The sequence below is a fragment of the Gadus chalcogrammus genome, chromosome 9 (assembly GCF_026213295.1).
Source record: "Gadus chalcogrammus isolate NIFS_2021 chromosome 9, NIFS_Gcha_1.0, whole genome shotgun sequence".
In the NCBI taxonomy this organism is placed as follows: Eukaryota; Metazoa; Chordata; class Actinopteri; order Gadiformes; family Gadidae; genus Gadus; species Gadus chalcogrammus.
This window is the reverse complement of record NC_079420.1, coordinates 16,270,689-16,291,430: the sequence shown is the minus strand read 5'-3', so window position 1 is coordinate 16,291,430 and position 20,742 is coordinate 16,270,689. Positions and strand designations below refer to the sequence as shown.

General features: G+C 42.4%; 4 protein-coding genes across 11 annotated transcripts in view; 2 read left to right on the top strand and 2 right to left on the bottom strand.

The window, feature by feature from the left end:
- Positions 1-663: 663 nt before the first annotated feature.
- On the top strand, positions 664-5,193 carry LOC130389490 (NADH-cytochrome b5 reductase 2). The gene is made up of 9 exons (XM_056599300.1): positions 664-814; positions 1,061-1,213; positions 1,512-1,584; positions 1,855-1,961; positions 2,192-2,321; positions 2,463-2,546; positions 2,750-2,835; positions 3,771-3,870; positions 4,704-5,193. Exons 1-9 carry the CDS (start codon positions 800-802, stop codon positions 4,874-4,876), a joined length of 921 nt encoding a protein of 306 aa, XP_056455275.1. The 5' UTR covers positions 664-799; the 3' UTR covers positions 4,877-5,193.
- Positions 5,194-5,610: 417 nt separating this feature from the next.
- poglut3 (protein O-glucosyltransferase 3) lies at positions 5,611-10,739 on the top strand. Its single transcript, XM_056599355.1, has 6 exons — positions 5,611-5,929; positions 6,596-6,793; positions 7,295-7,578; positions 8,085-8,301; positions 8,819-9,015; positions 9,138-10,739. Exons 1-6 carry the CDS (start codon positions 5,707-5,709, stop codon positions 9,585-9,587), a joined length of 1,569 nt encoding a protein of 522 aa, XP_056455330.1. The 5' UTR covers positions 5,611-5,706; the 3' UTR covers positions 9,588-10,739.
- rep15 (RAB15 effector protein) lies at positions 10,693-12,541 on the bottom strand. Its single transcript, XM_056598842.1, has 2 exons — positions 12,218-12,541; positions 10,693-11,906 (listed from the first exon to the last, which is right to left on the bottom strand). The coding sequence occupies exons 1-2, from the start codon at positions 12,539-12,541 to the stop codon at positions 11,364-11,366; spliced, it is 867 nt and encodes a 288-aa protein (XP_056454817.1). The 3' UTR covers positions 10,693-11,363.
- A 5,269-nt stretch (positions 12,542-17,810) lies between these two features.
- The window catches only part of ppfibp2b (PPFIA binding protein 2b), a 52,252-nt gene continuing 49,320 nt past the window's right edge, over positions 17,811-20,742 (bottom strand). For all 8 annotated transcript variants that reach the window (XM_056598083.1, XM_056598081.1, XM_056598084.1 and 5 more), the window contains 3 exons: positions 20,422-20,706; positions 18,736-18,792; positions 17,811-18,328 (listed from right to left, as the gene is read on the bottom strand). In XM_056598083.1, coding sequence (XP_056454058.1) covers positions 18,266-18,328; positions 18,736-18,792; positions 20,422-20,706 — 405 coding nt within the window. In that variant the 3' untranslated portion in view covers positions 17,811-18,265. The remainder of the gene's footprint in view (positions 18,329-18,735; positions 18,793-20,421; positions 20,707-20,742) is intronic.

Sequence of the window (20,742 nt, the reverse complement as noted above, 5' to 3'; positions counted from 1 at the left end):
GTGGGGGCCTGCACGCGAGTGAGACCGTGTTGGGGGTTGCCGGGGTAACCGGGGTTTGTTTTGTGTCGGTTTTCTGCCGTTGGTTACAATGTTACGGGTTTCAGTGACCTGGTTTTGGTTCATTAAAACTACCTTCAACTACTAATGACTCGACATCATTATGTCACCGGCGAAGTCGTTACAGTACTAAAAATAACGCTTAGTTTTGTACGCTTAGGGGGTGGGGCATTGGAGGAAGGCGGGATGATTTGAATGTGCTGTAATTCTCAAATGCAACAAAGGTCAGAGTCCCTTTAACTCAGTCAGATCCAAACTCTTACAAACATAAGTATGTTTATGTGTATTTATTTTCAGAATAAATTATACCTGATTTTCTGAATATTTGTTTGAATAAAATCACTGTAGTAATGTATTACCATTTCTCTGCCTGGTAAACAGAGGGTTATACAGTAACACAGTATATTACTATTATGTAGAGCAGATCTAGGACTGTGGGTCCCGCCCACTGTCCTCCTGCCACCTCCTCCTTCTCTCTCTCTCAGTGGTGTGACAGCATTCCGTACACTCCCCCTTGTGTGTGGAATATCAGATCCCTCTTCCTATTGGTGCCTTCAACCTTCCGTTACTGACCTTTGTTTCAAGCCTCGCCCCCTGAGGCCCATGTGTACGTGAGGGAGAGGGAGTGAGGGAGGGAGCTGATTTCAAAGTGCAACCGGAAAACTGCTCCTTCATACTCTGTACTCTGATAAGTCCAGTAAGAGTAAAATACAGGTTGCACTTTTACATAATCTAAACAGCTATGGATCAGATTCTGGTAAGCATTCATTCCAATGTTGTTACATTTGAGGTTATGTTGTCCATTATTTAGCCTGCATAAGTAATTAACAAATATTGAACTAGATTGGTCCAGTGCGTGCCACAGGATTGACCTGCTTATTTTAAGCTGAAATGTATGTATATCGTACTTGATCTGGAATAATTAAACAAATATACTTGCAATCAAAATTGTATATACAACTTAAAGACTTCTTTAAACAGGTGTTTTGATGTTATTTGACAGACCCTCCCTGTGATAGCGGCCCTGAGCTTGGTGGCAGTGTCAGTGCTGTACCTCCTCTTCAGAGGCTCAGGAGGAACCCAGAAGAAAAGGAAGCTGCTGGTGACTTTGCAGGATGCCACCATCAAATATCCACTCCGTCTTATTGATAAAGAGGTACATTGGAAACACATGCAAACATAAAAGATTGGCTGTTTCACGCCTGCTGAACAAATGTGTGCAGAAGAGGGTTAGGGCAGCTGTGGTCATACTTCATGAAAGGGAAAGTGAAACTTTGAATAACTTACTTTAGATTATCACTATTGACTAGGCCACATACGATTACAAGCTTTTATTTTGGGAACACATTGGTCTCCAAGCCACAAACTGGGCCAGGGAACTATCTCTATCAGAAATTACTTTTTTTTTTTTTTTTTAACATTTGAACATTCATCCTTACTTTGTCACGTTTCAGGAAATTAGTCATGACACCAAGAAGTTTAGATTTGGTTTGCCGTCTCCAACCCATATCCTGGGACTGCCAATAGGTATGCGTACTGGCTATATCTCTCTTGCATCTTCACTCACTGAGTTAAACCAAAGTTAGACAACTCAGTAACTGGTACATAAGGCTTTTCTATCTTTCTCAGCCTTTTCGATATGATCGAGCCGTCATTATAGATACTTTGTGCCAAGTGATTTATCAAAGGACACTATTATGGGACTTCTCTATGGTCCCTACTAGTCCATACTTGTACCACATTGATATACAAGGCGGTGACGGCGGTCTCTTCCCTCTCACCTCTTCGTTGCCCCAGGTCAGCACGTGTACCTCTCCGCCAAAGTCAACGGCAGTCTGACTGTGAGGGCGTACACCCCGGTCACCAGCGACGAGCACCAGGGATACGTGGACCTCGTAGTCAAGGTATGTCCTCACGTCATTATTGCACAATGAAAAACAAACACTGTTTAGTCTTAGGACAATGTTATATTAAAATTAGAACAGCATCTTTGAGAAACTATTTATATTGCATCCTTTTACAAATGAACAACTTTTAAAGGTTGTATGATCAGGATATAGGGTCTTACAAGGAGAAAAGGCTCACGTTGGCAAATTGGATTGATATCATATGTGCGGAACGTGTCATTGTCTAGGTTTACTACAAGGACTCCCACCCATCCTTCCCCGCAGGCGGGAAGATGTCGCAGTACCTGGACGACATGGCTGTGGGGGACGCCATTGATTTCCGAGGACCTAGTGGCTTGCTAGTGTACAATGGGAATGGTATGTTATGTGTGCAAAGGAGACCATACTAGACAGTACCATATTGTGGCCAGCAGATGACAGTGTATGTGTATTCTAGGATTTGTGTTGCATGCTTTGTTTATTGCAATTGCTTTGTGATTAAATCCTCCACATCTGTAGGTAAATTCTCCATCCGCCCTGACAAGAAGTCTGAACCAAAGATTAAGACGTTCAAACATATTGCCATGATAGCTGGTGGAACAGGTACATGTACTTTTCTCTTGTAAATAAACGTCATGTGGGATATTCTAGTAATAATAGGCTTTGTTGCATTCCCAAAACTGAGTACTGTGGCTGTAGTCAAGCAAATACAATTGATACCATTGGTTTTGTAAACAAAGAAATTATAACACGGTATGTAACGGTAGAAAATGTTACAAATGAATGTGATTATATTCTTCTTACAGGTATCACTCCAATGTTGCAGCTGATTCGCAGCATCGCAGCAGACCATATGGACGACACAAAATGTTCTCTCATATTTGCTAACCAGGTCAGAATCTACAAATGTTTTTTTTTTCGATTTTAACTGAAACAAAGTGGATTATGCAGTAATGAGGAAAAGGAAGTACCAAACAACAGTCGTATACTGTTATGAATGAATGAATGAATGAATGAATGAATGAATGAATGAATGAATGAATGAATGAATGATTTATTTCAAATATGCAACAACAAAACAACAATAATAATGCATCAACAGGAGTCAGCCCTAGTGACTCCTGCACTGATAATGCCGCCAAGCACTATAAAAAAATGCTACAACATATTTGAAAAGGGGTAGGAAGAAGTAAAAACGTGTTCAATCCCACCTCACTTCTTTAAACAATATTAACAGGTCAGAAATCAAAATCAAAACTCAAACTCAAAACTACCTGTTTCCTTCAGACTCATTTCTCATTTTCATGATAACAAATCTATGTATCAACACTTGCGTATCTGTACACCATACAGATACACATAGATACACACAAGCATACAACACTTGCATTTCTGTACTCCATACCAATACACATACACACAACCGTACACACGAACACTTGCATATCTGTACACCATACCAGTACACATAGATGCACACAACGTACCAATATATTTCCTGTAAATCCATACATATACAATCCTTCACATACCCATGTTTCCTACTCACTGACACACTAAAAATGTCAGCCACTCCAACTGCCACTCCAACTGCCACTGTTATGACCGACTTTCTTCGCTGTTTCGCCTGCCAAACACTCCCTTGCAAAATAGAAAAGCTTCAGACCTTGTCTAATACAGCAGGAGCTGCAGGGGGCGTCATTTCCCCCGAAATAATGCAATTTATTGTCAACGTGACCTGGGCTTGTTTTTTGTAAATCCTTACATGACTATGATATAGACTCTGCAATAATGGCACAAACAATGTTTAAATGTTTTCCTCTTTAGACTGAGAAAGATATTCTACTAAGAGAAGAGTTGGCAGAGGTGAAGGCTAACCACCCGGATACACTGGAACTATGGTTTACTTTGGATAAACCTCCAAAAGGTAAGTTGGTGTCTGATAAAACCTCATATGAGACCAAACCTCATATGCAGCACATAAAATCAATTTATACAACTGCTGAAAACAGATCCACAATTAATTGCAAACGTATACGTAAGTAAACTAAATGTTTAACTTGGTGCTGTACATGCAGAGTGTAACTATTTATCATTATACCTCCATATTCAAAATCTCTTCAAAAAAGTATGACCTAATGGCAATGAAATATGCCTAATATTAAATAGAATTGCATTTGGAGGGTGGGGCTGGTAAAGAAAACAACGAAGGCTAGGAAGCCATGTTAGGCTCTAAAACAGGGTGTAACTACAGCTGTGTCGTTGGCTCACATTCTTTTTATAATCCTTAAAGCAAATACTTGCATCAAGTATTACATCATGAGAAGCAGTTTAAACTTCAAACACATTGTGTGTGATCATTAATGGCCCAATCAACATGCACATTAGATGTTAATTGTTATTCACGGTTAAGGTTATTTTTGTTTGCCCTGAAAGTTGTTACTTGTTTTTGTACTAGTTGACACACATTCAGAATACAAAAAAAACGAAAATGTTCTATTTACTTCAGCAAAACATTATCTTGCTGCATGGCACAACAAGTAGTATTTCTGAATATGGATGGAAAAGTGTATGAAAGCAAGCAAGGTCAACCAAAATCATTATATGTGTTTAGCCTTCATTTGATTTAAATTGTAATCAATTGAAAATTCGTTTCTAGTAGGGTGGAGGCAGAGCCCTTTAATGCATATCTAAATATTGTTTAAATGTGGGGTTGCATCAATTTAATTCATGTTCTCTTCTTCATGTCTTGTCCTCCAGACTGGAGCTACAGTTCAGGATTTGTGACAAGTGACATGATCAAAGAGCACTTCCCGCCTGCATCCAGCGATGTTCTCATCGTCCTGTGCGGCCCGCCCCCCATGATTCAGTACGCCTGTCTGCCCAATCTGGAGAAACTGGGCTACAAAACAGACAACATCTTTGCATATTAGAGTAGTCTATGATGTGGCCCAGGGCTACCCTTCATCGTGGCTAACAGTGTTGACAGTGAAGGACACGGCTGGGACTTAGGCCTGTGTCATCTAAAGGGAAGGACTTAATGCAAACACCTGAGGATTGTGATGTACTGGTGAATGAGTGACCATCAATGGTGGAGTCTTTTGCTGTTCATGTTTTTCATTTTTGTAGTCAACATTATGACCCATACCAACTGTCATGGACTATGAAGTGATTGAGAGAATGCTGTACATATGAGCCTTTGAATAAAAATTAAAAAACAATTGCAAAAAGCTAGGGTGGATCATTAATTTGAAGGAGCCTGTTCGACCGAAAAAGAAGATGATAAGCTAGTTACGTTAAGGGATCTGTTGTTAACAACAATACATGAAGGCACAGGTTTGGGGGACACTTACGAAAAGCGGAAGAACTATAAAACCAACATAAAACAGTAGACATTTTGAAGCAACAAAATGTTTAATATACAACCAAATCTAGTAAATCTTGGTCCCTCCAAAATCGTATAACCTCCTTGTAACGGACATAATGATCTATTCCCTCTTAGGTATTGATTTGTGACATTGACAAAGAAATTGTCAATGTCTTAAGCCAATCATAAGTTAATATGCCAAGCCACTCCGGATGCTATTGATGTTGGCCACATTATGTATCCTCCCCAAATGGGGAACTGTCCTATCACAGATCCCCATTTTGGCTTATTCGTTTCCGCATGGGCGTTTCTCACCGGTTTCTATGAAATCTCGACAGACCCTTGCGAAGTTCTTTGATGATGCATGAGTGTTTTAGTGACTGACTTTTAAGAAATATGTTACGCAAACTTACAGGCGGTCTTTTCGAATTGTTAAAAAATACTTACCTCGTTTTGATTGTGTACACTTGGATAATTCCTGTTTGCAAAACATCCGAAATCTGTACAGAAAGTTCTCACATATGGGGCCCAGGACTCGAACCCAACGCAGTGTTGCCAGTTCGATACTTCTTTATTCAAGCAGCAACGTCAAAAGGAGAAAACTTCACCAGCTCCCCAGGTAAACAAAAACAATATAAATGAGAGATGTCATCTCCCGTTATCTGGAGCCAGACAAACAATGTTGCACTGTTTGTCAATCTATCAGTATCGTCGACTTTCTGAAAACACACAATTTGTTCCGATGGCATTGCCTGCACGTGTAATTTAATTCTCACAGCTAACGTATTTAAAAATACAATAGTACACTTATTTACATTATATTATCAATTGACAATGACAAGCAGAATAGAAGGCTATCAAACTGCTTACTGTTGGGTTTGCAAATCCTGAGGGAAACTTCCACTCTGTCTTGCTTCCTTAATTTTAGTCGGTTTGTTATACATACTGCCATCAGGACAAAGACAATGCGTAATGATGAATGACAGCACTAGATACATGATATCATACAGGTCTTTAAGCAAAAACCATTATGCACTATTTTGGTTTGTCCTACATACTGTAAATGTACACGAACAGACTCATTATTAGCCTAGATGTGCCCTTTTCTTTCTGTGTGAAGGAGATTTATGCATCAATATATACAGCAAGTTCTACATACACTCGTTTATAATGATCTTCTTGCCGTCAGAGCATGTTAAAGCAAGTTCAAATGGATGTTGACTTATGCAACAGTAGTAGGATTACAGAAAGGCAATATACTTGTATGTGTTAATCGTTCTTCTAGGGAAAGACACTTTCACAGTGAAGATCAGCCCGCTGCACCCTAAAGATCATGTCCGCATCCACGTCCCGCCGCCCCTGGACAGGGACGATGGCACCTTCCTGGTGCGGTACAGGCTGTACGGCACCTCAGTGAAGGGCCTCAGCATCCAAGTCCTCCACCGCAGCACTCCGGTGGCCAAGTCACCGTATCTTCTGCAAGGTGAGGCCTGCCTGGTGCTTGGGGCCTTTCTTATTAAAGGTGCTGTAGGAGATTGAAGTGGTATGGTTTGAGTCTCATTTGTAAAAAGAAAAAATCAATAGCCTCGCAATCCTTCCATCCGTTAGTGAATTAGATGATCTGTTTCGAGGTGATCATTTGGTGGCAGGGAGGGAGGGGGCGTTCTTTAGGTTGTTTCAATTTAAAATCTTCCTCTCAACGCTCAAATCATACCTACAGCTCATTTTATGAGCACAGATGGCCCATTGGTTAATAAAATATGCATTTCTTTTTTGGATAGTGGTCCCATAAGTAGCCAACGACCATGTCCCCTGGATCAGAGCATGACACGTGTATTCTAGGCCCAATCCCATTTCTACCCCTTACCCCTTCCCCTTCCCCCTCCCCCTTGTGTTGAAGGGGTAAGGGGAAGGGGGAAGGGGTAGAAATGGGATTGGGCCCTAGTGTATGAATTGGATCGGTGACTCCTTACTGTACTTTAAGGACCTGTATATCATGAATACTGCGACTGCCCCGAGGTGGACGCCCCCGTCTGGGAGGGCGTCATGCAATGCCCCGTCTCGGATCCTCAGATCGTGAGGGACCTGTCCTCCTTCCCCGCCGTCGACCTGGGCTACCTGCGTCAGGAGGTCCCCCGCAGGTTCTCCAACAGAGGGGGGCTCATCCACTACGCCGTCCTGGGGAACCAGGTGTACCGCCGCTCCCTCGGCAAGTACACCGACTTCAAGATGTTCTCCGACGAGATCCTGCTCTCGCTGGCCAGGAAGGTAGGAGCCCCTCTGGCGTGGTGCTCTTTATGCATGCCGCAGGTTCATCTCAGGTTCCCCTACTGATGTGTAGCAGGACTAGTTGAAGGCGGCGGCACAGAGCTTTGGTCAGAAACCCAATAGGGGCGTGTGGGCGGAGTTACGCCTTGTATCCCATTGGGCAGAGTTTGTGAAGCTTACTTCCCCGGTGTCCAGTCTAAACAGTGATGATTTGAAACCTTTATCAACACTTTTTCTCAGAATAATGGTGTCCGGCCAGAATGCTTTCTTTTCCCACCTGCTACGGGAAAGGTTTACTAGTGCTGGCCGAATTTGCTATATGAAAGTATGAAGCTCCCCATTCCCCCAGGTTTGAGCTAGCCTGCTGTCAGACTTTAGACGATCAATCTAAAGTCTGATAACTGAAACTCCTTGAGGGTAGACTATCAAATGGAACATACTAATGAAAGCAGTTCAGGTGAGCTGTCCCATTTCACGGTATCTCCTGATTTAATTTTATTCTGAAGGTGCGTTTACCTGACGTGGAGTTCTACATCAACGTTGGAGACTGGCCGATGGAAAAGAGGGCAGTGGGTGCCGATCCCGGGCCGGTTCCCATCCTCTCCTGGTGTGGCTCAGAGGACACCCGGGACATAGTGCTGCCCACGTACGACGTCACCCACTCCACCCTGGAGGCCATGCGAGGCGTGACCAACGACCTGCTGTCAGTTCAGGGCAACACAGGTGAGCCCCACGCCATGGGACACTGGTGACTTTCCTTTTTGGGTTTGCTGGGTGGGGCGTCTTTATTCAAATGAGCTCACTTCCATGAGTTCCCCCCTAGATTGTAACCACAAAAGCCTGATTTGCTTAGTGCTGACTGTTCTAATGCTATTAAGTAATCAAATGACATTTCTCCATGGCTGCTTAGATTGGTCTCTAGAACATGGTGGAGAAATGTTATTACAGTCAACGACTGTAGCATGTAAAAACAGAATACACCGTTCTTTTTAGAGACATAGCTGATGAAGAAAGTGGATTCAGAAATATAAAATAACACCTATTCATCTCATTGAAAAAAATATATAAAATAATGATTTAGCCTATACATAAATTGGTCATCCTGTCTTTCTGTTTGTATCTCACCCTCCACAAGCACCAGCTGATACAGTTTGGTTCTTTGGTTTCTATTCGGGCCCCTCCTCTCCCCTCTGGTAACGTTCCTCTGCTCCTCCTTCCACGGTGTCGGGCCGTCCTGCAGGGCCTCCCTGGGGGAACAAAACGGAGCAGGCTTTCTTCCGCGGTCGGGACAGCCGTGAGGAGCGGCTCTACCTGGCCTCCCTGTCCAAGGAACACCCGGAGCTGCTGGACGCCGGGATCACTGGCTGGTTCTTCTTCAGGGATCGGGAGAAGGAGATTGGAAAAGCACCGCTTGTTGGATTCTTTGACTTCTTCAAGGTGAGGGAATATTGCTTTTGTGCTTTTGAATCTTTTGATAAGGCTTACCTCTGTGGAGATGGCAGCACGTAGATAATATCGAAGACAGGACAGTCCCGTCACTAACTCACGTCTCCTTCCAGTACAAGTACCAGGTGAACGTTGACGGAACGGTGGCCGCGTACAGGTTTCCTTACCTGATGCTGGGCAACAGTCTGGTGCTCAAACAGAGATCTCCGTACTACGAGCACTTCTACGTCCACCTGCGACCGGGCGTGCACTACGTCCCTGTGCAGAGAGACCTTTCCGACCTGGTGGAGAAAATCGAATGGGCTAAAAGCAACGACGCAGAAGTGAAGGAGATAGCAAGGCAGGGCCAGGCTGCAGTCCGCCAGCTGCTGCAGCCCAACCGGCTGTACTGTTATTATTACAAAGTGCTGGAGATGTACTCCAAGCGCCAGACCAGTAGACCCACACTCCACCCGGACATGGAGCTGGTAGCCATGACTGAAGACCTCGCCGCTGCTGCTTGCACATGTGAGAGGAAGAAGGTTATGGAGGACCGACCCACCATGGCCAAAGTAGAGCTGTAGCAGAAATAGTCTGCCGCCCTTTTGTGATAATAATAATAATAATAATAATAATGTCCGTATTCAAAGCTCTGATGTTGAAACCTTTCTACCACATTTTGTTGTCGTCATAATTACATGTAACTGGACAGTAACTCGTGGAGAAGCCAATGTGATGGCCTTGTTATAGACCTACTCGGGGTCGGGGCCAGCTTGATTCGGTCTGATATGGAGGAACACACGGATTCTCAAACCTCTGCACAACAACCGCTGCTGTATAACCGCACACCACCCCCCCTCTCAGACCCCCACAAATTGTACGCTACAGCTCTGCTATATCCAAGGATGCATTTGAGATCAGGGGTTCAAAAACTTCAATGACTTGACCCAACTGTGAAGGGTTTTTATGTTCATTGGAGTGTGTTTGTTTGTCCAAGTTTCAGACTTGGGGAATAATTAATTCCCTAAGTCTGTTTTAATTAAATGTTTGTGTGGGCCTCACTACATTATCATGGCAACCAATGGTATTTTAAAGAACTACTCTTTCAACATAAAACCACTATACCCCCTTTACTGGATCATAGTTGTCTCAGTGACGAAGCGAAGAGGGCTGTTGATTATCAGCTCTGGAGAAATAGCTTCAGGCGAAGAACTTTTATTTGCATGAATTGTAGGATATAACATCGAATGGATATTTCCATGGAAACGTAATATAATCATGCCATTGAAAAAGAGTATAGCAGGTTGTTGGCCCTCCAGACCCAGGTGGATGGTGGTCTCCATGGAAACCCTAAAATACATCTCACGTTTGGGAGGCAATTCTCATTAAACTGCCACGGAATAACCTTCTTTAAAAGGTCAATGGGAATAACTTGGGAGAGTTTGCCGTACCTGTCGTATCAACTGGTACTTTAACTTTGTAGGACAAAATGCTATTATTTTCAAACTGTCTCTAAATAAAATGTTTGCTTGATTGCAATTTTTGGTACGGAAAATCTGCTGGTTTCTTGTGATTTGTCTAACATTACATTCACAATATTTATTTGCAGATCTAATCTCTTTTTATACTTGATATTCAGTATGTGTTTTTAATAAAGTCCTGGCCACTGGCTTTATGTTCGTTGCCATTTATAAGCGTTGTCCCATGTAACTTTAAAATAGAGCATGCTATTGAAACATCCAAGTATCCGGTTGTTTCAAACCAAAACAATCTTTGATCAGGGAAAAGCGTAATAATAAATATACAATAAATCCATCTCAACGTTTTGAGAAAGCAAGTTTCTGCAGCCTAGTTTAACCGTTCTTGGGATTTCATTCATTTTATTAATGATTTCAATTTTCAATTCAATCTGTGGTCTAAAGCATGAACCCCGTCACCTTGCCTATACATTTTAAACATTAGTAAAAGTACTTATTAGACATATTTATGGAAGGACTACCTTTAAATTATGATGTAGATAGAAGACACAAGATAGAAGGGACATAATTAAAGACAAAAAACATTTATAGTCAAACATGTTAATAACCCTTAATATCTCTTTCAATGTTTACATTCATTTATATATTTATTTATGCAAACAATAGGCACATTGGTATCTAGGAAGAATGAAAATGGCAATTATAGGCTATTCCAAAAAAATGTGTGCTGCAGTGGTATAGTAGCCAATTTAACTTAGGAAAGGTGTTGCAACTTAACTTCATGTAACGCTAATTCCAATGATGGTCAGAGTTTTGAACCACCTCTCTGCGATCATGTCCCCCTCATTTGAACACGGCTATGACAGAACTTTCCACAGCTGCTCAGTTGAATTTGATGAGCACCGTGAGCGGCTCCTCGTCCTTCTTGGTGGTAATGGTCTGCAACATCCCCGTGGGGGTGTGTAGGTACCGGGAGCCTTTAAAGAAGTTCTCAATCAGATCCCGGTCGATCTTATCAACCTTCCCGACGGCGGCCTGGAAGTTGTTGCTGAGCACGCCGTAGATCTTCCCCGTGTCGTTCTTCCGTCCCATGAACAGGAAGAGCGCGTAGCAGTCCTTACCGATGGACGCGCAGAAGTCCACCATCCTCTCGCACACCGTCTTGTTGCTGGACTCCTGCTGGGCCATCTGCAGGGACTCGGTGCGCCCCTCTGGAGGGTAATCCTCCGCGATGCCCTCCCTGTCGGGCAGGTGCAGCACCCTGACGGCGATCTGAATGCGAGGGTTCTTGGTGGGCCTCTCCAGGACGGCCCACACCCAGTCGGCCCCCAGCAGGATGCGCTGCTCAGGGGTCATCACGGTGCAGTTGAAATGGTCCGTCATGTTCAGGCTGAGGCTCTGACCGATGTAGGTCATGAGGAAGATCTGCAAATATTAACTGTCAAAATTAACTTCTAAGGGACGTGAGGACAATGGATTTTGGTAACATTTTTGTTACTAGGCCTACAAGTAACGAGGACAAATGCATTTTTTCAGCAGCTCCGTCATATAAATGTATAATTTAGCAAATATCTTGGAAGTAGCTACAATATGTAGGTAGCTGTTCACCAGGGAGACGTTTTGGTTATATGCTACCATTGTTCAAAGTAAACATGATAAAATGAAGGGATTGAAAGCATATTGCATTTGTCAGTATTGGCTTTTATCCTGTTTGGTGTGTTCTTCTATTTCGTTACCTGAGTGAGCACCTCGGGAGTGGGGTGGAACTTGTCCTCTGGGTCTTTGAAGAGCAGGTACTCCTGGGTCCTGGAGCAAGCCTTTGCAATACAGTCGCTGTAGAGGGGGATGAAGTCATCGGTGTTGGTGAGGTTGGGTCGCCACAGGGTGGCGAAGATGTTGGGCTTGGGGGACCCCTCAGTGCTGCTGGTGTCCGGGGGGGGCCTCTTCTGGAGAGAGGCTCGGAAGGACGACAACAACTTGCTATTCACAAAGGGGTTGGCCAGGGGCTTAATGCTGCTGCTGCTGCTGCTGCCGTTGCTGCCATTGCTGCTCACTTCCATGGTGGCTGGTCGGTGTGTCTGTGGGTTAGTTGAGGTGGAGGACAGGCGTCTGGTCCGATGTTGGTTTCTCGAATGCACTGAAGGCACCACAAACAATAATTAATAATCACACCGTTATTGCTGCTCACCATATGGCGCCCACCATAAGGACAATCATTATTATTGATATTTCTGCAAGTGCATTTCAATTGTAAAATGTAAGCAGTGAAGTGACTACAACCACCTCCACCAACTATAACACACTATAACAAGGAGCTAGCAGAGAGAAGCACTCACCGGGATGCAGGTGTCTGTGGGGTCCAGTAGTGCTCTGCCTCCTCTTCTCTCCAGCGGCCCTGCTGAGACGCACAGCCAGGTGAGCCCAACCTGACGCTTCACTGGTCCACTTGGGTGTCAAAGGTGGCAGGCAAGGCAGGCGGGTTTAGTAAAATAAAAGAGAAGACCCCTAGACAGCAGCAGAGTGATTCTACGAGGGTGACTCCTTGTTAGCACTGGCGCAGCTTATGAGGCAGGTATTTAATTATGTCAACAGAAGACTCAACTTACCTGTTGGGTTTGAGTGACAGCATCTCGGGAGGGCTTAGCCGGGGGGTTGAGGAGGAGGGCGGGGGAGGGTTAATTAGTGAGTAAACAACGCAAATGTTCCTTTTTTTGAGGACAGAAGGCGCACTGGTAGATCTCGGGGCCGGAAGCCAATGAAGTTTACTTAATGAGGTCTTGGCAGGGGAGAGGCGGTGGCTTCTATCAATACTGTTCAGGGAACATCCCAACAGGTTCCGAAGAAATCTTCACATTGGGGTTTGGGGACACAGAGATGACACTGTGTCAAACAGTGTCAACTGGTAATGATGTCCTGGAGCCATGTCCATCTAGAGTGCTTGGCCTGTAGTGTATTCTATAGTTATAGGTCCTAATGTTTGACAAAACACCACAAGAATTTGTGCCTTTGGCTGTGTTTCATCGTTGTTTTTTGATTTAATTATACTTTCACTTCCTCTCAGGGACGCTGGAAGTCAGTCCGAGGGGGGGGTGCTGAGAGAGAGTCTATATAATGACGTCATAATAAATGCTGCGCAACATCCATTGTTTACAGAGACGAGATGACGGGTGACGTCACATTCAGGGCTCCGCTCCTGATAAACACTCTACTGGTGTGTAAAAAGAGTTCTGCCAACTAGCCACTGTTGTTCACAAACGTTAGCAAGTAAACAATGTGGAAATTAGAGTCAACTCGAGATACTGTGCTGAATTTCACACACTAACAACATGTCGACAAGCTGTTGCGGTCCGTGATCATACACAGTGTTATAACAAGGATTCAGGAGGTTATTTCTAAAGGTTTACGAAGGAAAGTGACAATAAAAGAAAGCCTTCATTTTCATAATGTAATATAAGGGGTAACACTGTCGCTTTTTGTCGGTCGTCATGAAAAAAAGCATAGGGGGTAACACTGTTGTTTTTCTTTGGTCGTCATGAAAAAAAGCACAAGGGGTAACACTGTCGTTTTTTATTGGTCGTCATGAAAAAAAACATAAGGAGGTTAACACTCTAAACAGCTCAGGTTCGGATCCCTGCAAAAACGTAGACAGGGGTAGCACTGTCATTTTTTATTGGTCAACATGGAAAAAACATGAGGGGTAACTGTCGTTTTTTATCAGCCGTCATGAAATAAACATAAGGGGTAACACTGACGATATTTATCAAATAAAACATAGGGGTTTAAACACTGTTGTTTTTCTTTGGTCGTCATGAAAAAAAACACAAGGGGTAACACTGTCGTTTTTTATTGGTCGTCATGAAAAAAAACATAAGGGGTAACACTGTTGTTTTTATCAAATGAAACATGAGGGGTAACACTGTCGATATTTATCAATTAAAACATAGGGGGTAACACTGTCGTTTTTATCAAATGAAACATTAGGGGTGACACTGTTGTTTTTTATTGGTCTTCATGAAAAAAACATAAGGGGTAACACTGTCGATATTTATTGGTCGTCATGAAAAAAAACATAAGGGAAATAATAGAAATACACACATACATTTTAATGTCATGTATATCCTCTTTATTCATGCTTGATTGTTGTGTAACGTCATCGCCTCAGTGGTGCAGTGGAGTGCACTCTGCCTCACCCACTGGTGACCGTGGCGCAATTTCTGTGGAAAACACAATATCTTCAATTTGAAATGTAATGCTATCATGTCTATTGAATTGTCGTACATAACCACAGACATACTTCATATACAAATCTCAGTGGGAAGTGGAGAGAGCTGTGAGCTAACCCCCTGGAGACCGGGGTTCAAGTCCGGTTGAAGTCCTCTGTGGCATCTCTGCATTGATAAGTTAGGCGGTTAACACTCTAAACAGCGCAGGTTCGGATCCCTGCCAAAACGTAGACAGGGGTAGCACTGTCATATTTTATTGGTCAACATGGAAAAAACATGAGGGGTAACTGTCGTTTTTCATCAGCCGTCATGAAATAAACATAAGGGGTAACACTGACGATATTTATCAATTAAAACATAGGGGGTTAACACTGTTGTTTTTCTTTGGTCATCATGAAAAAAAACATAAGGGGTAACACTGTCGTTTTTTATTGGTCGTCATGAAAAAAAACATAAGGGGTAACACTGTCGTTTTTTATTGGTCGTCATGAAAAAAAACATAAGGGGTAACACTGTCGTTTTTTATCGGCCGTCATGAAAAAAAACATAAGGGAAATAATAGAAATACACAAATACATTTTAATGTCATGTATATCCTCTTTATTGATGATTGATTATTATGTATCGTCATCGCCTCAGTGGTGCAGTGGAGTGCACTCTGCCTCACCCACTGGTGACCTTTAATTTGAAACGTGTCTATTGCATTGTCATATATAACCACAGACTTACTTAAATTACAAATCTCAGTGGGAAGTGGAGAGGGCTGTGAGCTAACCCCCTGGAGACCGGGGTTCAAGTCTGGTTGATGTGCTCTGTTGGAAGGCTCTTATCTCTATTTCATGCGAATTATAAAGTCCAGTATAACCATTGTGTTGACTTTATTCTGTGTCTTGATGGTGCATTGATCATGAAATAAACATAATGGGTAACACTCTCAATATTTATCAAATAAAACATAGGGGTTTAAAGTTAAACACTGTTGATTTTCTTTGGTCGTCATGAAAGAAACCACAAGGGGTAACACTGTTGTTTTTTATTGGTCTTCATGAAAAAAAACATAAGGGGTAACACTGTCGTTTTTTATCAGCCGTCATGAAATAAATATAAGGGGTTACACTGTCGATTTTTATCGGCCGTCATGAAATAAATATAAGGGGTTACACTGTCGATTTTTATCAAATAAAACATAGGGGGGGACACTGTTGTTTTTCTTTGGTCGTCATGAAAAAAAACACAAGGGGTAACACTGTCGTTTTTATCAAATGAAACATGAGGGGTAACACTGTCATTTTTATCAAATGAAACATAAGGGGAAAAATTGTCGTTTTTTATCAATTAAAACATAGGGGGTAACACCGTCGTTTTTATCAAATGAAACATGAGGGGTAACACTGTCGTTTTTTATTGGTCTTCATGAAAAAAAACATAAGGGGTAACACTGTTGATATTTATCAAATAAAACATAGATGGTAACACCGTTGTTTTTCTTTGGTCGCCATGAAAAAAAACACAAGGGGTAACACTGTCGTTTTTTATTGGTCGTCATGAAAAAAACATAAGGGGTAACACTGTTGTTTTTTATTGGTCGTCATGAAAAAAAACATAAGGGGTAACACTGTCGTTTTTTATCGGCCGTCATGAAATAAATATAAGGGGTAACACTGTCGATATTTATCAAATAAAACATAGGGGATGACACTGTTGTTTTTTATTGGTCGTCATGAAAAAAAACATACGGGGTAACACTGTTGTTTTCCTTTGGTCGTCATGAAAAAAAAACACAAGGGGTAACACTGTCGTTTTTATCAAATGAAACATGAGGGGTAACTGTCGTTTTTATCAAATGAAACATAAGGGTTAAACTGTCGTTTTTAATCGGTCGTCATGAAAAAAACATAAGGGGTAACACTGTTGTTTTTCTTTCGTCGTCATGAAAAAAAACACAAGGGGTAACACTGTCGTTTTTATCAATTAAAACATAGGGGGTAACACTGTCGTTTTTATCAAATGAAACATGAGGGGTGACACTGTCGTTTTTTATTGGTCTTCATGAAAAAAACATAAGGGGTAGCACTGTTGTTTTTTATTGGTCGTCATGAAAAAAAAATAAGAACTTGTTTTTTATTGGTCGTCATGAAAAAAAACATAAGGGGTAACACTGTTGTTTTTTATTGGTCGTCAGGAAAAAAACCATAAGGGGTAAATCTGTCGTTTTTTATCGGCCATCATGAAATAAACATAAGGGGTAACACTGTCGTTTTTATCAATTAAAACACAGGGGGTAACAGTGTCGTTTTTATCAAATGAAACATGAGGGGTGACACTGTCGTTTTTTATTGGTCTTCATGAAAAAAACATAAGGGGTAGCACTGTTGTTTTTTATTGGTCGTCATGAAAAAAAACATAAGGGGTAACACTGTTGTTTTTCTTTGGTCGTCATGAAAAAAAACACAAGGGGTAACACTGTCGTTTTTATCAATTAAAACATAGGGGGTAACACTGTCGTTTTTATCAAATGAAACATGAGGGGTGACACTGTCGTTTTTTATTGGTCTTCATGAAAAAAACATAAGGGGTAGCACTGTTGTTTTTTATTGGTCGTCATGAAAAAAAACATAAGGGGTAACACTGTTGTTTTTTATTGGTCGTCATGAAAAAAAAATAATAACTTGTTTTTTATTGGTCGTCATGAAAAAAAACATAAGGGGTAACTGTCGTTTTTATCGGCCGTCATGAAATAAACATAAGGGGTCACACTGTCGATATTTATCAAATAAAACATAGATGGTAACACCGTTGTTTTTCTCTGGTCGCCATGAAAAAACCATAAGGGGTATTACTGTTGTTTTTTATTGGTCGTCATGAAAAAAAACACAAGGGGTAACACTGTTGTTTTTGATTGGTCGTCATGAAAAAAAACGTATTGGGTAAATCTGTCTTTTTTTATCGGCCATCATGAAATAAACATAAGGGGTAACACTGTCGATATTTTTCAAATAAAACATAGATGGTAACACCGTTGTTTTTTCTTTGGTCGCCATGAAAAAAAACACAAGGGGTAACACTGTTGTTTTTTATTGGTCGTCATGAAAAAACACTGGGTGCAACACTGTTGTTTTTTATTGGTCCTTTTATTTTATTTTAATTTTTATTGGTTTTATTGTTCATTTGATAGATGATCTCAGTACATACTGAGAAACAAACAACCACCTTACATTATGGATGAGGAATGGGCTTGTGCTTGGGCCTATGTGGCCCAAACCCACATAGAAGGATTTGGATAGAAAGTTAACGCTTAGGGCTTTTGGAAGCAAGGAAGAGCTGTTGTGAGAAACATATCCCAATGCCACTTTTTGAAAGAACAAGTAAACATTAAATCTATTCAAACGTTTTAAATCTGATATTAACATTTCTGCAGAGAATATAATTTTTTTAAAAGTTTCCAACTGAGGTGATCTGTGGCTGGAGGACGTGGCTTCAGGCACAGGTGTGGGGGTAACGTCAGGAAACAGGTATTGGTGTCCGTTGGCAGCCCTTAGCGAGTCAGTAGTGGGAGTCCCTTCAAACTAGAGCCATTTGAGAGTGTCTCAGCTCCTCCCGTGTCTGGTCTAGCTGTAGCAGGTACTGGAAGCAAAGCATCATGGGAGTGGCAAAGGGTTAGATCGGTTGTGGGAGGCGGAGAGGGAGTTTCATTCTACAGCTGGTTAAGAAGCAAATTATTAGTCCGAAAACTGCCTCCAATACTTAAATTATCACTGTCCTGTAGAAATTATGAATTTGTTTTCTTTCATATTGTATCAAGCAAAACACATCTACATTCTTTAGATAAGTTGCTTATTATTTATGTCTATTGGACATTAAAATAAATGAAAACTAAAAAGTTCCCACACTAAGTTTTCAATGAAACATCAGCAATATTTATTGAATGTATGGATGCATGTATTGATTTACTATGCATCAAAATGCAAGGTACCAACTGTCTTCATATGTGTAAATAAGTGAATGAGTGTTTAGAGGAAGGGGACACTTACTGTGAGGTTATTGATGCTGTTAGATAGGGCTTCTATTTCTATAAGGGTTCCCGCCATCTGCAACACACACATGCGTTATTCTGAGTGCATTCTGAATTTAATATTATGACCCTGTCAATCTCTCCATATTAATAATATAACACCAATGAAGGACACATCTGCCATATGCTCTGCAAACCCAGAACAAGGTATCATTAGTTTACCTTATTGGAGTCCTATTCAAACCCAGAACAAGGTATCATTAGTTTACCTTATTGGAGTCCTATTCAATCCAAGCACAGCGGTCTTATGTGAGAGGCTTGTGTGATGGCGTTGGGTGGTGGCGAGGGGGGAGCAGCCAGAGAGGGTATGGATGATAATGGAGGCAGAGTTAGTAGATGCAGGGTTCCCTGGTTGCATGCCAGGGGCATCTTGGCATGAGGTGGTTTAACAAAGCAGCACGCCACACGGGTTCCTGCTTCTCATGTTCTCTTAAGGAAGTGAACGGAATAACTTGATGAAGACTACCGGCATCAAGTTATTCATCACAAGGAGAAATAATTATATGGCGAAATAACAAATCACTTACTTTGACCTGATGATCTGACATAATATACGATGCTAAACTTTATATGATTGCCACTTACTGAAAATATATTTAGGGAAGTCTTAAACCTTAAAGTCAATCTATATGCTCATGAAAATTGTGACTATACAGAATAGAGAAGAAAACACATTTATATATTTAAGTCAAAGGGGTAGGATATATATTTATTGATTTACATCTACCATTACCACAGGACAGCCTCTTTTATTAAAGGAGTATTTTTTTACCTATAAAAATACTATAACAATCAAATATGAAAATCAAAGTACAAAATAAATGTTTTCAGCTTACACACTGTGTCATATATCTGTTCCTCTCATTTATTTTGTGCTCACATAAATATTAAATAAAATCCCTCTTAAAAAAGTATGCAAATATTGCACGCGGCTCATTTCTTCAACTCTGTGTCCTAGTTCCACAATACAGAACTAGTTGGACAATACATTTGTTTAAAATGAACTCTGTGGCTGAATTACACACACAATTACAAAATAGATATAGCAAGGGTGCAGAGATAGGCAAGAACTATCAGCCCAACCCACATAGGTCATACAGAAATGGATGTCCAAAATGAAATCGTACATGAACGGGATTATTAGAGTCTATGGAGACGCTCTACATCTACGTCGTTCACAGGTCACTCATGGCACTGGAGGAGGACAGGGTGGAGGGGCGTGCTGGTGGGGGGGGGGGGGGGGGGGGGGGGAGGGGGGGTCAGTCCAGGCTGGAGCAGGTCGGGTAGGAATGACTTTTGTTATGTTTGAGGTATGCAAGGTTTACAGTAAAGCCATCACGGGAGGGAACCGGGTCTTTCAGGATCAGTCAAGGAAGGGGTTTCCCTTCGAAATAGAAAAGATTAGAGCAGATCCCAAGGCACAGGGTCGGTAGGAAGGGTAGGTCGGGAACAAGGTGGAGCGCGAGGAATTGTCACGGCGGTATGATGGGATTGCAAGCAGAAGGTGGTAGTAGTGGTGGTAGTGGTGATGACGCCGTCTTAGTACTGTGAAGAGGGATTGGCGGGCTCGGTTGCGATGGCGCTGCGAGTGACTTGGCGGCCGTCACCGTGGCGACGCCACAGGTCAACTGTCGTCGGGCCCCACCTGCTGGGCGGCGTGGGGGCCGGGCTCCCGGTCCAGGATGGGGCTGAGGCCCCGGAAGGCGGCGTAGGAGGGCCCCGGGGACCCGTTGGCGGCGGGCTGGGAGACGGAGGAGGCGATGGAGGAGGTGACGGAGGAGGTGACGGAGGGGGCCATGGAGGAGGCCATGGAGGAGGCCGGGGGCATGGAGGCAGGCAGGGAGGAGTCCAGGGGGCAGATGTAGTCGGTGGAGTCGCCGGGACGCCGTCTCCTGAGGTGGGTCAGGTTGGAGAAGACCAGCTTCTTCGGCTGCAGAGAGGGGGACAGGGGGGGACGGGGGGGGAC

Excerpts from the sequence above, each read along its gene's own strand:
- LOC130389490 (XM_056599300.1), top strand. Across the intron at positions 2,547-2,749 it reads CATGATAGCTGGTGGAACAG|GTATCACTCCAATGTTGCAG; the intron begins GTACATGTACTT and ends TTCTTCTTACAG. Across the intron at positions 3,871-4,703 it reads TTTGGATAAACCTCCAAAAG|ACTGGAGCTACAGTTCAGGA; the intron begins GTAAGTTGGTGT and ends CTTGTCCTCCAG.
- poglut3 (XM_056599355.1), top strand. The coding sequence starts at position 5,707 with ATGTTACGCAAACTTACAGGCGGTCTTTTCGAATTGTTAAAAAATACT. Across the intron at positions 5,930-6,595 it reads AAACTTCACCAGCTCCCCAG|GGAAAGACACTTTCACAGTG; the intron begins GTAAACAAAAAC and ends TCGTTCTTCTAG. Across the intron at positions 6,794-7,294 it reads GTCACCGTATCTTCTGCAAG|GACCTGTATATCATGAATAC; the intron begins GTGAGGCCTGCC and ends CTGTACTTTAAG.
- rep15 (XM_056598842.1), bottom strand. The coding sequence starts at position 12,541 with ATGGAAGTGAGCAGCAATGGCAGCAACGGCAGCAGCAGCAGCAGCAGC. Across the intron at positions 11,907-12,217 it reads CTCCCGAGGTGCTCACTCAG|ATCTTCCTCATGACCTACAT; the intron begins GTAACGAAATAG and ends TAATATTTGCAG.